At 40.3% G+C, this 14,268-nt stretch overlaps 1 protein-coding gene across 4 annotated transcripts in view; it reads left to right on the forward strand.

Annotated features, from left to right (window-relative positions):
- The window catches only part of SEMA6A (semaphorin 6A), a 60,893-nt gene extending 47,698 nt beyond the window's left edge, over positions 1-13,195 (forward strand). For all 4 annotated transcript variants that reach the window (XM_054398248.1, XM_054398250.1, XM_054398249.1 and 1 more), the window contains one exon: positions 11,759-13,195. In XM_054398248.1, the coding sequence (XP_054254223.1) occupies positions 11,759-12,948 (1,190 nt within the window). In that variant the 3' untranslated portion in view covers positions 12,949-13,195. The remainder of the gene's footprint in view (positions 1-11,758) is intronic.
- The last annotated feature ends 1,073 nt before the right edge of the window (positions 13,196-14,268 follow it).

The raw sequence follows: 14,268 nt of genomic DNA on the forward strand, positions 1-14,268 counted from the left end.
GTAGCAACATTGTCACAACTTCACATAAGCTAGACAGTTCTTTCATATGACAAAGACTTTTTTTAAATTAAAAATAGCACCAGCTGCATGCTGTCAATAATATGCCATCTTGTCCGTGCTTCTTCCCGTCTTACACACAATTGTACTGGAAAAATAAAAGAACAGCTGTTGAAAAAAAAATGGGGGGGAGGGGGGGGATGGGGGAGAGGAGGGAGCAGGCATATTTTTAAAGTTCTACAAAGCTGTTGTTACTTACTATCATGTTCTTGGAAAAAGAAATAGACGGATTTTTTGGAAAGCCTGAAATATCTGTGATTACTTAACACAAACAGGCAAGGAATTTCAGTGTGCACAGAAGTATCTCCTGAATAGCAGTACACCAAAGCCTTCATTAAAATAATTCTAAAAGTCTTTTGAAAAGCACCTATTTTTTAGGTATTTCCTTATTCTTTAAATCAGAAAATTATACTGAGTTTCTCTTTGGAAGCAAGTAGGGTGTGTGAGACATAAGCCATCATGCTGGGTAAACTCTGCTTGTTTCTAAAGAAGCAAACAGAAGCAGTCCCATCATGTGGCACAGAAAAGGCCATTGGTAGTTTCTTTGAGCCTGTGGTCAGAACTGGAGAAATTAAATTCCTGCCACCAGCTTATAGCTCCCATCAAACTATTCAACAATTCTCCATGTGTATTCATTGCTGAATGAGTCCCAATCAGAGACTCAAAGGAGAGCACAGAGCTGGAGTGCCCTCTGTCCCTTCTTCTGCCTGCTCTCCCCACTGAACCTCTTGCATTCACCACAGAGCCTGCCGAGAGGTTTGGGCAATCGTGGCTCACAATAACGAACATAAAGACCACTGCTCTTTTTTTCCAGATAGCATTCAGCTTTATCTCTGCAAAACACAAGTCTCCATTTAGTGTCTTAAAAAGGTCTTACAGTCCTGCAGCACTTTATATGCTTTTTGTCTAAATATGACCAAGCTACAGGCAATGCCCTGAGGCACTCATCCAATAAGACCAATTAATTTTGTGTACACAGGGGGATTTGTATATCTCAGTGTGCAGTTCTCACTCACTGAGCTAAATTGCTAATATCAAATCAGCAGCTACTTCCACATACTCAGCATTGAGACCTGGAAAGACAATACCGTTTATCTCCACTTGCTCATGGCAAGACAACTTGATAACATCAGCTGTGCTTCTCTGAAAGGCTTGATCTCACCTGCACTGTGTTTAGAAAGGCAGAGAGAGAATAAATATATATCACTGAAAGAAAAGGGATTGTGATAAAATTTGTTGGGGTCTAAATGCTAGGAGAAAAACTGCTTTAACCTATCCCATGGAAGTTTGTGTATCTGTAGATCTGCAAACGTATCTTGAGAGCTAGTCTACAGATACAAAAAAGCCAGTCATGTTCCTTGCTATAGCACCTGCTTTCATGTTGATTAACTAGCTGTGCAAGCTGTCTGGTTTGCCTGCATCATTGGAAAATACTGGCTTAAAGAGCATGAGGAGAAGAAGACACTACAAGTAAATCCAGAAAGCAGAGATTTGATCCAGTAATAGAACTGAGTGGAAGCCTGGGAAAGTTGTTGTATTGCAGAAACTGTGTTGTTTGAGAGATATGTACACAGACAAGCCTGCCTGGCCTGCTAGTGAACGGTCAAGAGGGTATCTGCAAGGGCTTTGAATGTGTGTTGGAGAAAACACTGGTTTACACACACTGCTGTGGCTAGGTTGTGGCTGGCCCCAGCAGAGCCTTCTTGGAGCTGGTACACGCAGTACCTGCTTGCCAAAGTATATCCTCTGAGATAAAACATCAAGTTCACCTCATCCAGGGAAGCAGGCTGGCCACAGTAATCACTGAGCATGTTAAAAAATGCAGAGATAGCGGACATCAGTGAAGTTATGGCTTCAAAGTGTACATGTACAGGCAAGTTGGGAAGGTGATAAAAAAAATCAGGTAAAAAAGTACAGAGAACTAAAAATTGGACAGACAGAAAAATGCATGAAAGAAGCCATCACTGAAGGCAGAAAATGAAGTTAGAGCGAGATCATAGCACCATGAAGACAGGAAGTCCAACAGGGAAATGCTTTTACCTTGGGATGTGGATGGGCTAACCATTCTTGCTTTACTGAACCTACTGTGAATTCAATTGAATGTAGCTGAGAGGAAAGAAGGCTTCTGATAGTTATATTGTAAGAGTAGTGAGATACAGAAAAAGAGCTAGTGGTAAAGTTATCCTTACTGTTACAGCCAGTGTTTCAAACTCATTGTACTTCCTTAGTCACTTAATGTATGCAAAAGCAGATGAGGCTATAGGACTGCAGTACAGAGGGAAATTATACACCTAGCATCAGACATTTATAAGCTATTTTTCTCCCTACAACACCAGCCCTGCAAATGTTTCTAGAAGAAGCAGTCTTGCTGTTTACTGATCGCTGAGGGCATCTTTTAATTCTCAAATCCAGACTGTGACTACACCTAAAGTGTTCATGAGAGTAGGAAAAATGAAGAGTTAATCCACAGTGTTTGCTTTCTGTCACAAAATGTACAGTGCTGTTGTTTTACTGACAGGAGATTTATCCCTGTTTTGTGTAAGAGCAGACCTAACATGAGGTCCAGCCCATACACAAGCAACCCAGCTGTGTCCAGAAGGACTATCCCTAAAGAATACAGTCCATACACAAGCAACCCAGCTGTGTCCAGAAGGACTATCCCTAAAGACTACAGTCTATGTGAATTAGTAAAATACTGTTGGCATGGTCACATGTTCAGCAGTGTAATAATTGTTTCCAGGGGCCTGGATATATAGGGTATGGTCTCATATTTAAATGTCTTGCATGTCTAATAGGTGGCTCCTTTGTTAGTTCAGCTCTGATATGTTCAGTTGGATTAGTAACTTAAAACTAGCGTTTCCATTTTTTGGTCTTTTTTTAATAAAAGTTTAGAGCTGATGAGGAAACAATTTTTGCTTTTATCTCACATGCAGTGTTTGAAATTTAACCCCAATTCTTCAACCAGGCTGCTTTGAGCTTCAGCCTGCTAAGCAGAGCTGCTTATGTTGACATTCAGCAAACTTCACTTTTCCCTTTTTGTGCCAAAAGGCCATAGTTCAACACAGGCTTTAAAAAAGGAGAGGAAAAGCCACAAAATTTCTCAGTGACAGCTTCTCTTTCCTTGACGTTGTTCATAAAAACTGCTTCCAGAAAGGCACTGGGCTGCCCAGAATACATAATGCCCACAGCAGGGGAAAAAAAAAAAAAAAAAAAGAACAAACAAACAAGCAAAACAACAACAAAAAGTACGGCATTTGTTCTGTGCCATCAGAGGAGCTCCATGCAGTGAAATGGGAACTGTGAAGATGAGAGATTCACTTTTCAGGCTACAACAGCTTCTCTGGAGCTCTGAAATCATGCATATTCAGCCAAACATGTGTAAGCCTGGTTTAACCCAGCTGTGAAAATTCCCCTGAAGTAAACTAATAAAGCACAGCTGGATATGTTTAAGCTCATCCCAGACATAGTAGAAATGTCCCAGAATGTTCACTGAGCTTTTTTTGCGTCATTAGAGGAAATACAGCAGACTTTAAAGGAAACTTGTGTTTTAAGATGCAAAGCAGCATAAAGTTTGCCTCTACTGAGACAAGCTACAAAAGAATTAATTTGCCTTGACATTTGGGTTTTATACATCTCATTTTAACTTCTGTGAATGCCTATGATTTACTTTTTTAAAGGACTGCTCAGACTGCTTATTCCCCATCACACAGAGGCATCTGAAACTGTCATGCTCAAGCATGAGAGCTGAAGGAATGTGCTGAAATTAAGAAAGTTCAAAATGATCAGCCACTGCATACCACCTACCAGTGGGAGAGTTTGTCAAGCACTTTCTAGTGCAAGAGCTGGCCTTGAGCCTGGCCACTGAGATGAATAAAACTAGGCTGGCTTCAGGACTGCAGTGGCTTCCACCAATATATATTATAGATCCACGAGGGTGTGTATCTCAAATCTTCTCCTATACCTGCAAGCTTAATAAACTGATTTATGTACAGAGATACTTCTTAAAGGTAATGTAATTTTAAAAAGCTCTATCCTAGCCTTTTTCAGGCATGGCCATGTTGTAGGTTTTGTGTGGCTACTGTGGGATGTAAAAGCACTAGGTTGTAGGCTCATAACTGAACTAAAAAGAGATAATTGAAATCTGTTCTGAAAATGTTATTTAAAGACTCATGTGTTATCTCATATGGACATGGTAGAGTTCTTTACTCACCTTTCTTGTTTCTCTAGCTTAAAAAAAAAAAAAAAAAGTTCTCCATCCTCACATTGAGAGCAAAGCTACCTTTTTTTCTATAAGTAGTCCTGTTGACAGTCATTCACCAAAAGTGGAGAGAAGTGATATAATTTGGACCACTAGAAAGGAGAGATAAAACCACCCTTAGAGATCAAGAGATGAACCTATCCTGGAGGGATTGCTTCTGAAATAGGTCTAATTAAGGGCCAGAAAATCCGGACTGAGGCCATGATGGGTGATCTGATTGTGCAGAATCAGATCAAGGCTTTGTTGCATGTTACTTCAGTCGTATTGTATATCGATCTTCTTTTCATAGTTCTGAAGTATGTTTTCTCCTCACACCTCCAATGATCACCAGGCCTCTTGTACCTGAAGATTTTTTCTTTACTAGACTCATTGTTCTCTCCAAGGGCATGCATCCCCTTTTTGTTTGCTGGCTATCTCAGATTGCTAGCTTGGGCAGCTGGCTTTGAGAGATGTTAGGGTGAAATCTGCAGTCACACAAAACTTAACAGTTGCAGACCTTTACAAACAACATTGCAACTTTACTGCAAGGGAAGGGGGAAAAAACCAAACAAAACCAAACATTTGCCAGCAGATTTAACTACAAATGTTTGAGGTTTGCTTTTTTCTAGCAGGTGGCACCAAGAGTCCGGAAATACGGATTCAGGGTAGAACTGCGCTGAGTCCTTGCAGCCAGAAGGAAGATGAAGGGAAAAGCTTGCTTACCGTTTTCAACAAAACAGTTGCAAACATCAAAACATTGGGTTTATAACATGGTTGGTGTCAAATCTTGAAATTATTTCTTCAAGAAAAAAGTGAGATAAGATCTCAGAAGTGCATGTTAGACTCTGGTCATTCCTGAATTTCCTATCACTTTAAATGTGAGTGTCCAGTCTAAATTAACCTGAATTGGTTTTTACTCATTTTCCTCGTTAAAAAGGAAGAAGAGAGCTTGCTAATTCCTGCAGGGATTTTCCAGGCTGAAATAGTCTTTTAACAGCATGAGACTGCCTGTAAACACAGTTCTAACACCTGTAGACACATGTTGAAAACCTGTTCAGTAGTATTTTAAAAAGATACTGTGAAGCCCACAAACGTCTCCATTCATAATGATTCTATACCAGTGTTTCTTGCAAGTCTAAGCAGAGGGAGACGTGCATCAGATGCTTGCATTGAAGAAATCAAATAACTGCAAGGTGTTCCCCTTAATAACAATAAAGAAGTTATTGTGCCTTTCTGAAACAATTACTTGTTCTGTGAAAAGTCTCAAGCGATTTTTTAGGTGTTGGAGATGGAAGTGGGCTCATTCACTTTTAGCTAGAGAGGTGAAGTTTAAGACAGCAATGACACTTATTCACTGACTGCTGTTAATGTGTGGTCTAGACATAAGTAATTACCTTATTCCCTGACAGTTATTCCGTCACTTCCATGACAAAACATCCATCTTCATTTCCAACTTCAGTGTTTCAGTTTCGTGTGTGCCACTCTTGTGGGTTATTGCTTTACCATCTGTTGCAGGCAGCTTCGGAAAGCTGGACAATAAGGCTCCCTGCAGAAGTGATCATAGAACACTCTTGGCACACATGGCACACAGTCATGTCATTGTCTGGGATACACCTCTTAACAGCTGTAAATCATTTCCGAGACAGGGGTGTCTTTGTTTTAACACTACAGGTAACTGTAGTGCTCAAACTGAAAGGCGTTTATGGTGAAAAGTTAGGTTATCGTGCACAAGAACTCAGTTATGGGATGGGACAAGGTATTGCTCTCTGCCTCATGAGTTATTCTCACTGACTTCATCTGGGTTGTGAAAGAAGGCAGTGTCCAATTGTTGTATCACCTCAGTGCTGTTCAAACTGGGAAGTTGTTTGCTATTGTTTTCATTCATCAAGCAGTTATAAGGGTTATAAGCTGGAATTTTCATTTGTGCTCACTGTGAATCACACACCAGAACCTAAACCTAGAGAAATGTAACAGTGGGGCTCTGTGTGATGTTCTGCCATCTGTGTCCCTGATCATAGGTGAGACAAATTCAGGCTTCATCACAGGGTGTTTCTTTTTGTGCTGTACATGCTGAAAGGACATAGCTCTTTTGCTGACCCTCTGGAGTTGAGGTCTTCTTTCTGCTGATGCCTCTTAATTGCTATTCTCTTGAGACAGACATCTTATTTAAGATTTTTTTCCGGGTAGACCTTTGATCATTACTTTTCAACTGTGGCTTTTCAGCAAGTTTTATCTCACTTTCATTTGCTTCTGAGAAAATAAGTCAAAGACCTTACAGAAGTCAAAGGTTATCATGTTTAATATTTTGCGTAGCAAGTAAGCCACTTATCCTGTCAAGAAAGGAAGTTTTTGAGATTTAATATAATTCATTCTTGACAAATTTGCTTTGGCTTTTTTTTTTCTTTTTAATATGTAATTACATTATCATCTTTGGCATAGAACTTCATAAAATTGATTTTTTTAATCACTTATTCAAGTGTCATTCCTTTTCTAAACACTGACAGGTCTGTCTTTTGTGAGGTCCTCCCTTTGGCTCATCTCAAAGTCAGGTAAAAATGCTTGTCCTTTTTCAGGAGCTCTTAATGCTCTTACTTCCTCTAGTGTTCTCCAGGATACTGCATAGTGTCTAGATATTGCTTTGGCTAGCTCCTTAAGCAGTTGGGAATAAAATCCTTTAGACAATTTGAAAATTACCTATTGCCTATTTTTACCTCTTTTCTCTGACTTTGTTACATTTCTGATTACAGATCAGTGTGGAGATTTTTACTGAAAAGTGAAGCAGAAGAAGGGTTAAATGCTTCATGCTCTGTGTCTTGTGTTAGCAGTCCTCTCTTATTCAAGTTACTGTCCTGATATTCATTATTCTTATTTGGTTATGCTCATGCCATTGAACTCTTACTTTTTGGTGATTATTTCATCCTACTTACATTTCTACCCTTGGAAGCTCTTTTCTATAAGAATTAGGAACAAAACAAGTCCAGAACATCTTCATCAGTGCTTTCTTAACATAATACTTTCAGCACGGTGCATATTTTGCCTTTTAACCTGTTTTTAAGCAGATGTAGAGATACAGCTCTAACCCTTGAATACTTGAGTTAATTGGTGAAAAGAAAAAGCTTCATCCCTTACTATTTACAATAATCTAGGCTACAGTAGATCTACATCGTTGTATCACTTCTGGTCTTTTCTCCCTTATTTTCACCCAGAGACATTCAACAAGTCTGCTTATCACCTATTCCAGAACATCAGAAAAATATACATCTTAATGGTGTAAAATTTAATGTCTGCTTGCCTTTTCCCCAACTGCCTTTAGTGAACAAACTAGATCAATACTCTGCTCATGTGATTTATCCAAGCACTAGGTCATTTCAGAATTGAAACATTTTGAAGGTTTGGAAACATTTTTATTAATGTCCTCTTAACCAAGCAGACAGACAACTCTCTACCTCACCTACAAGCTCTGCTAGAAGAAAGAATGAATTATGTATAGCAGAATAATACAGTACAATATCAGGTCTTCTCTCTTATTAGATAAGTAAGAAGAGGTGATTTTGCATGTTCCAGGCTATGACAGTACAGGACATACTGACTGAGAAAATGAATGGTGCTGTTAGGAGGTGCAGACAAAAGGACATGGGATGAAATTACAGAAAGTTAGTGGAGGAGGAAGGATCAGGTTTTCTATGTGAATCAGAATGGCCATGAAAAGTGGAGGATATCAGGTAACTAGCCTGGCTCCTTTAGCAGCCAGAAATAATCATCATATGTGGGAAGATTCTGAAGTTGTAAACCCATTTGTGATGGGTGCAGATCTGTGCAAAGTGAAGAGCTCAGAAGGCTTCAGGGAGATAGATGTGTCAGCATGTTTGTGGTATTAGTGACACGTAATGTCTGATCCTTCAAAGTGCAAATATTTAACCTCACCTACATCTTTGAAGTTTTTTCAATTTTATTCCTATTTTCACTACCAAACCTGTGCCAAGTATGATCTAATACAGGTAGTTCTTGTAACAATATCCCTGCCCAAGTGTATCTGGTCATTATCCATGCGATACGTCTCCATGTGCTACAGAAAACAGTCAAAATTGTGGATAAACAGTTCCGAGTTCATAAAATGAAATAAGCAGTGTGTTTTGACATTGGGAAAGAATGTACTGTAAAGTGCTAGACATAATATTTTAAAAGTAAAATTATTTAATTTAGAATAGCTGTTATATTATTAAATGTGGGATTAAAATACTGTAGTGATATTTATATCAATTATGTTTTACAGTCTGATTCCATACCCTTTTATGCAGCTAGCCCAGTCAGTTTTCCAGTACATAAAGTCTTAGGAAGATGTCAGATAATTTATAACTATAAGACTTTTCAACAGGAGATATGTCCTCAAAGGTGGGAGTCTGAATATTTTACATGACTTTCAAAAATGTAGGCCCTACATTTTTCTGATTACTTTCTCCATTTATTTTAATTATTTGACTAATGAGTGCTAATGAATGATGCTGGACTGAGCCCTGGGAACTGTGTTGTCCTGACAGTATGAAGCTAAACTACTCAATTGTACATATACCATAAACATGAATACAGGGACAAATCTTGCCCATCTTATTTAAGTTAAAGTTGTGGGGATTGCTTGAATAATTCAAGACACATGAATGTTATCCATGATAAAAAATAAATTATATCCTTAACCTGACACTGTGTCCAGAGAAGATCCATTCCCTAGAGCAAAGCCACTAACGTTAAATATCCTTTAACTCCAGTATAAAAAAACATAATAAACATCAGGAAGGTTTGAGGTTCAAGAGGAACTAACTGTTTTAAGACCTTCTAAAATTTCTGCCCATAAAATACCTGCAGTGTGAGCAACATTTTTTCAGCTACCCCTTTGTTGAACACACATGGTCACTCAGTCTGAACTGCGTGGTAATTCCATAACATGAGTTGTAATGATTCAATATCCATTGGTGATGTAAAACTGAATATTTCATACTGTTTCTTAATGTAGTGATGCAGATTTGTGCTTAAGGCACAAATTATTCATTCACAGAGTAGAACTTACCCTAAAGCAGAAGGCTGAGTGTGTAGAATAAAGTCACTTTGCCAATAGGAAATGTCAGGCATGGACACTACATCCCATCACTGAGAGAGAGATCAGCACCTTCCTATCCAGTCCCCATCACGAAGAAGTTTTAGATATAAATGAAGTCTCTGCTTCTCTAAGCTCTTTGTGAATTCATGCTGCTGGCCTTCACTGTAGGTGCTTTAACCCTTAGGTAGGCACTGAGCAGGTATTTTTAGTCTTAGTGATCAAGGGAGCATCTCTTTTAAGAAGTTTGTGCATAGAATGTGTCAGGAAATTAGACTTTTATAAACAGAAACTTTTCTTAGCTTCACGCCCTGCAATGCATTTCTGGATAAGACGTAACACTTCCCTGACCAGCCTTCCCACCAGTTTAAGACTATTTCTGATCCTACAGTTAATGACTGCAGACAGTTTTACAAGTGTAAAGAAATTTGATCTCAAAATGCTGCAGAGTACAGCATATAAATATCAGCAGGTGGAAGACCAACACCTTTGCAGTGGAATGTAGTTAGTGCTGACTGTGCCATAACCACTAGACTGTGCTTCTGGTCTGTATAACAGCAATTTTGTCTGTGGATATAAATTACAGACCTAGATGCTACAGCTGCTTCTTAAGATGGCAAAGAATGGAAAAATCTCCCTCTCAAAAAGCTGCTGGCCTTTAAAAGGGAATCATTTTATAAACACTAAACTGGAAGATCGTCTCTAATTGTATATTGTTTTCTGAGATTCACTTTCCTCCCATCACTTTTTACTGTTAAGATATATGAATGCAGGACTTTCTTTTGTTAACTTATCATCCACTCTTGCTATTTATTCTCCTTGTGAAATCAGAATCCTTTGTTAAAGCACAAAAATTTCCATGACAACCAGCTGTGATGTCACACACAGGGGCTGATGATTTCAAGAATTGTTCTGCTTTTAGATATAAAGTTCATATCATATAAGCAAATATCCCTTGTCCATCTAAACACCACAGTTAAATGGAGACAGAAAAATATATGCTATGGGAGCAATACTGCATCTAGCCAGAATACTTGTCAAAGGTTTCTGTGAAATAATGGGAACTTTTCAGTGTTCATTTAGCATAGTTTGCTGAGGAAGATTTTGCATTGTATTCTAATTCTGGGCCATTAATATCTTCTCTGCTAAATCCATGAGAAGATGTTACTTTAGAAGTAGTCATTTTATGACACGAAATTTTTGTATCTTCACAAAGTCTCAGGAGAGGTACATTTTCTGTCTTACTCTCTATGATGTAATAAGGACAAGGTTTTACATTTTCTTAGAGCGTGTGGGGCTTTTAATGCCCTGGCATGTGAACCCTCTCTTGAGAAGAAGGTGGAAGAGATGTTCCTTCAGCCCTTTATCAGGCCGTGGCTGCTGCTTCTTAAGCGCTAAAAACAAAACCAGAAATGGAAAAAAGAAAACTAGTGGCTCTGTACTTGTGTTTCATTAGTGTTTCTGGCTTGGTGCCCAACTGTGTCAGATAAAAACTGCTTTCTTCAGAAACTCAAGGTATTGATTAATGCTGTGTTAGTGACTTCAGGTGGGAGAAGGCTCGCTTTGCCAAAGACGCCATCTCTGACAGCAGGCTCTTAGAGGGCCAAGTAAGATTTGACAATGAGCTCTGACCATGGCAAAGGACTACAAGATGAGGCCCAGAGAGTCAGAGCTTTCAAATGAGAAAGCATAGGCTTTGGCAGTGAGGTCAAGCTATTCATGTGTTCAGAACAAGAGAGCACTTTTAAAATGAAAATAGCAAGGACAGTCATCTAGCAGGCTCAATAGATTTCAACACTATGCTCTGCCTTTCATAGTTGCTTAAGCGTCCTCCTGAAGCTCAGGCATGTGATGCTTTTAAAACACATGACAAAGATAACATAATGATGAGTGGAGAAAGAAGCCTTAAACAATGTGGGATGCCCTTCTCTGGTATTTGTAGACCTTCTGTGTCCCCTCATCCTTTCAATGTGAATGGTTTACTATAATAAAAATAAGGTGGCATTAGATAAGTGATCAGATGGAGGGAGGGGAAGAATGAGCAGCATGTCAGAGGAGCAGAAGTAATGACTCTGACCCACTGATGTCAGTGTGAGTTGCCCAGGGCCAGGATTTTAAACTAATTGCACTTACCCTGCAAGCAAATTCTTTCTTTCCTCCCGAACTTCATGATCTTCAACTTCAACTGTATTCTTGTATGAACAAGATGTAGCTGGCAGGTACAGTATGTCTCCAAATTTGGGCAAGCTGATCAAAAGTCACGTTGCAAAGCACAGACAAACCACGCGGGGCGTGCCTTTGAACAAAGTAGTTAATGATAAGTAGCTTTTCCCTGTCCTTAGTTTGTTTTAACTGCTGCATGCTGTCTCTTGCAGGAGTGATTCGCGAGAGTTACCTGAAGGGTCACAATCAGCTGGTGCCGGTCACCCTGTTGGCCATCGCTGTCATTCTTGCTTTTGTTATGGGGGCCGTCTTTTCTGGAATCGTAGTGTACTGCATCTGCGACCATCGCCGCAGAGACGTGGCTGTTGTGCAGAGGAAGGAGAAGGAGCTGACCCACTCCCGCCGCGGCTCCATGAGCAGCGTGACTAAGCTCAGTGGCCTCTTTGGGGACACTCAGTCCAAGGAGCCAAAGCCTGAAGCTATCCTCACGCCTCTGATGCACAATGGCAAGCTGGCTACCCCAGGCAGCACTGCCAAAATGCTAATCAAAGCTGACCAGCACCATCTGGACCTTGCTGCCCTGCCAACTCCTGAGTCCACCCCAACCCTGCAACAGAAGAGAAAGCCAAGCCGTGGAAGCAGGGAATGGGAGAGAAACCAGAACCTCATCAATGCCTGCACAAAAGATATCCCCCCAATGGCGTCGCCCGTGATCCCAACTGACCTGCCACTCAGGGCTTCTCCTAGCCACATTCCCAGTGTTGTGGTCCTGCCCATAGCCCAGCAAGGCTACCAGCATGAGTATGTTGACCAGCCAAAAATGAGTGATGGGGCTCAGATGTCTGTGGAGGACCAGAATGCCACTCTTGAGTATAAAACTATCAAAGATCATCTCAGTGGCAAAAGCCCCAGCCATGGGGTTAACCTGGTGGAAAATCTTGACAGCATGCCACCAAAAGTACCCCAGCGGGAGGCTTCCCTTGGGCCCCCAAATGCCTCACTCTCGCAAAGTGGCTTGAGCAAGCGGCTGGAGATGCACTCTTCTGCCTACAGTGTGGACTACAAGAGAAGCTACCCTACAAACTCATTGACAAGAAGTCACCAGACGTCAACCCTCAAAAGAAACAACACTAACTCCTCTAACTCCTCCCACCTCTCCCGCAATCAGAGTTTTGGCCGGGGTGACAATCCGCCACCAGCCCCACAGCGAGTGGACTCCATACAAGTCCATGCTGCTCAGGCACAGGCTGTGACTGTATCTCGGCAGCCAAGTCTCACCGCCTACAACTCGCTGACGAGGTCAGGGTTGAAACGCACACCCTCGCTAAAGCCAGATGTACCTCCCAAACCTTCCTTTGCTCCACTCTCCACGTCCATGAAGCCCAACGATGCGTGTACATAATCAGAGTGAAGTGGGTTGGGGAGGATGGCGATTAAGCAGAGGTTGCCCTTGAGAACCAATGTTCTGCAACTGTTAACACTTACTTCTCTGAGAAGATGGTTGTTGCAAGCTGAAGATGTGTTGGATTTCTGCTCTCTGGGAAAAGTGGAATATTTTTTTAAACCCGAGCCATATGACACATGGTTGAAGGTTTGCAATTGCAGGACTCACCCCCACAACCCGCCAGTTCTTTGCTCAAAAGACTAACCCTCCGTCATAAAACATTGAGCCAAAAGCACACAGATGAAAGATGACTGTGACATTTCACCCCCCTCCCCCAACTGCACAGCGCATTCCTGAACTGGGAAAGAGTGCTCTGAAAAGCAAAATGAATACTTACAAAACTGAACAAATTTTAAAAAAACAAAAAAAATAAAAATTTAAAAAAGAAAAAAAAGGAAGAAGGAAAAAAAAGAATCCATTGATAAAGCTAACTCTGACTTAACCATGGCAGAAGTTTACTACGAGCTGGTACTGTGAAATGATGCCCATCAGTGTTACCGCCATTTGGTTACATCAGTTAAATACCGTGTTGGGCAAACTATATCATAGATTTCTGCTACCCTTCTCTTTTAATGAATAACACATGACTGTTAATGTGAGTAACTCCTCTTATTTATTGTTCAACTTTTGTTTTTTCCTAAGGAAATGACTTCTGCATATCATCCTGTGAGCAGCTCTTCAGAGAAGTACTTTGAAATTTACACCTATTTAACATGAAGCCCATTAACTGGAGTAATTAAAACTCTTTTATTTTTCCAATAAATTCACTGAGTTAGATAAGTTGGAGCTGGAATTCTGAACTTTGTGCCTGGACTGCCTGATTAGCTGAAAAAAAAAAAAAAAGGGGATATCTATTTAAGTCTCTCAGCTAATTAGCTGCCTGGGCCTCTGACCTAAGACAGCAACAAACAAATACCACAAGTTCATAACTTTTGAAGCAACTGCAAGAGAAACTCTTAAAAGCCGCACATTTGTGCACCATTGCTATCAACATGGCTTTGTCAGTAGCTAATACTTTCTGTGAAGGCACCAGCTTGTGATGTGCCATCTCATTTCACCTTGCATGTGAGACGGCAAACAAAATCCTCAAACAGTGTGAACTAGTTAATATGCCGGCTGTTACCATGCATAAATTATGGTCTTATCACACGGGTTTTTCGTGGGAATATATCTGTGAATAGCCTGTTTTCTTCCACATGTAAATTTGTGCCTTACACCCTCAGTTGTGTATACTTGTGAGCTGTAGTATGTAAAACCTTTTTCTTTTTCCCCTTTGAG

This window comes from Indicator indicator, chromosome Z (genome assembly GCF_027791375.1).
Source record: "Indicator indicator isolate 239-I01 chromosome Z, UM_Iind_1.1, whole genome shotgun sequence".
Classification (NCBI taxonomy): domain Eukaryota; kingdom Metazoa; phylum Chordata; class Aves; order Piciformes; family Indicatoridae; genus Indicator; species Indicator indicator.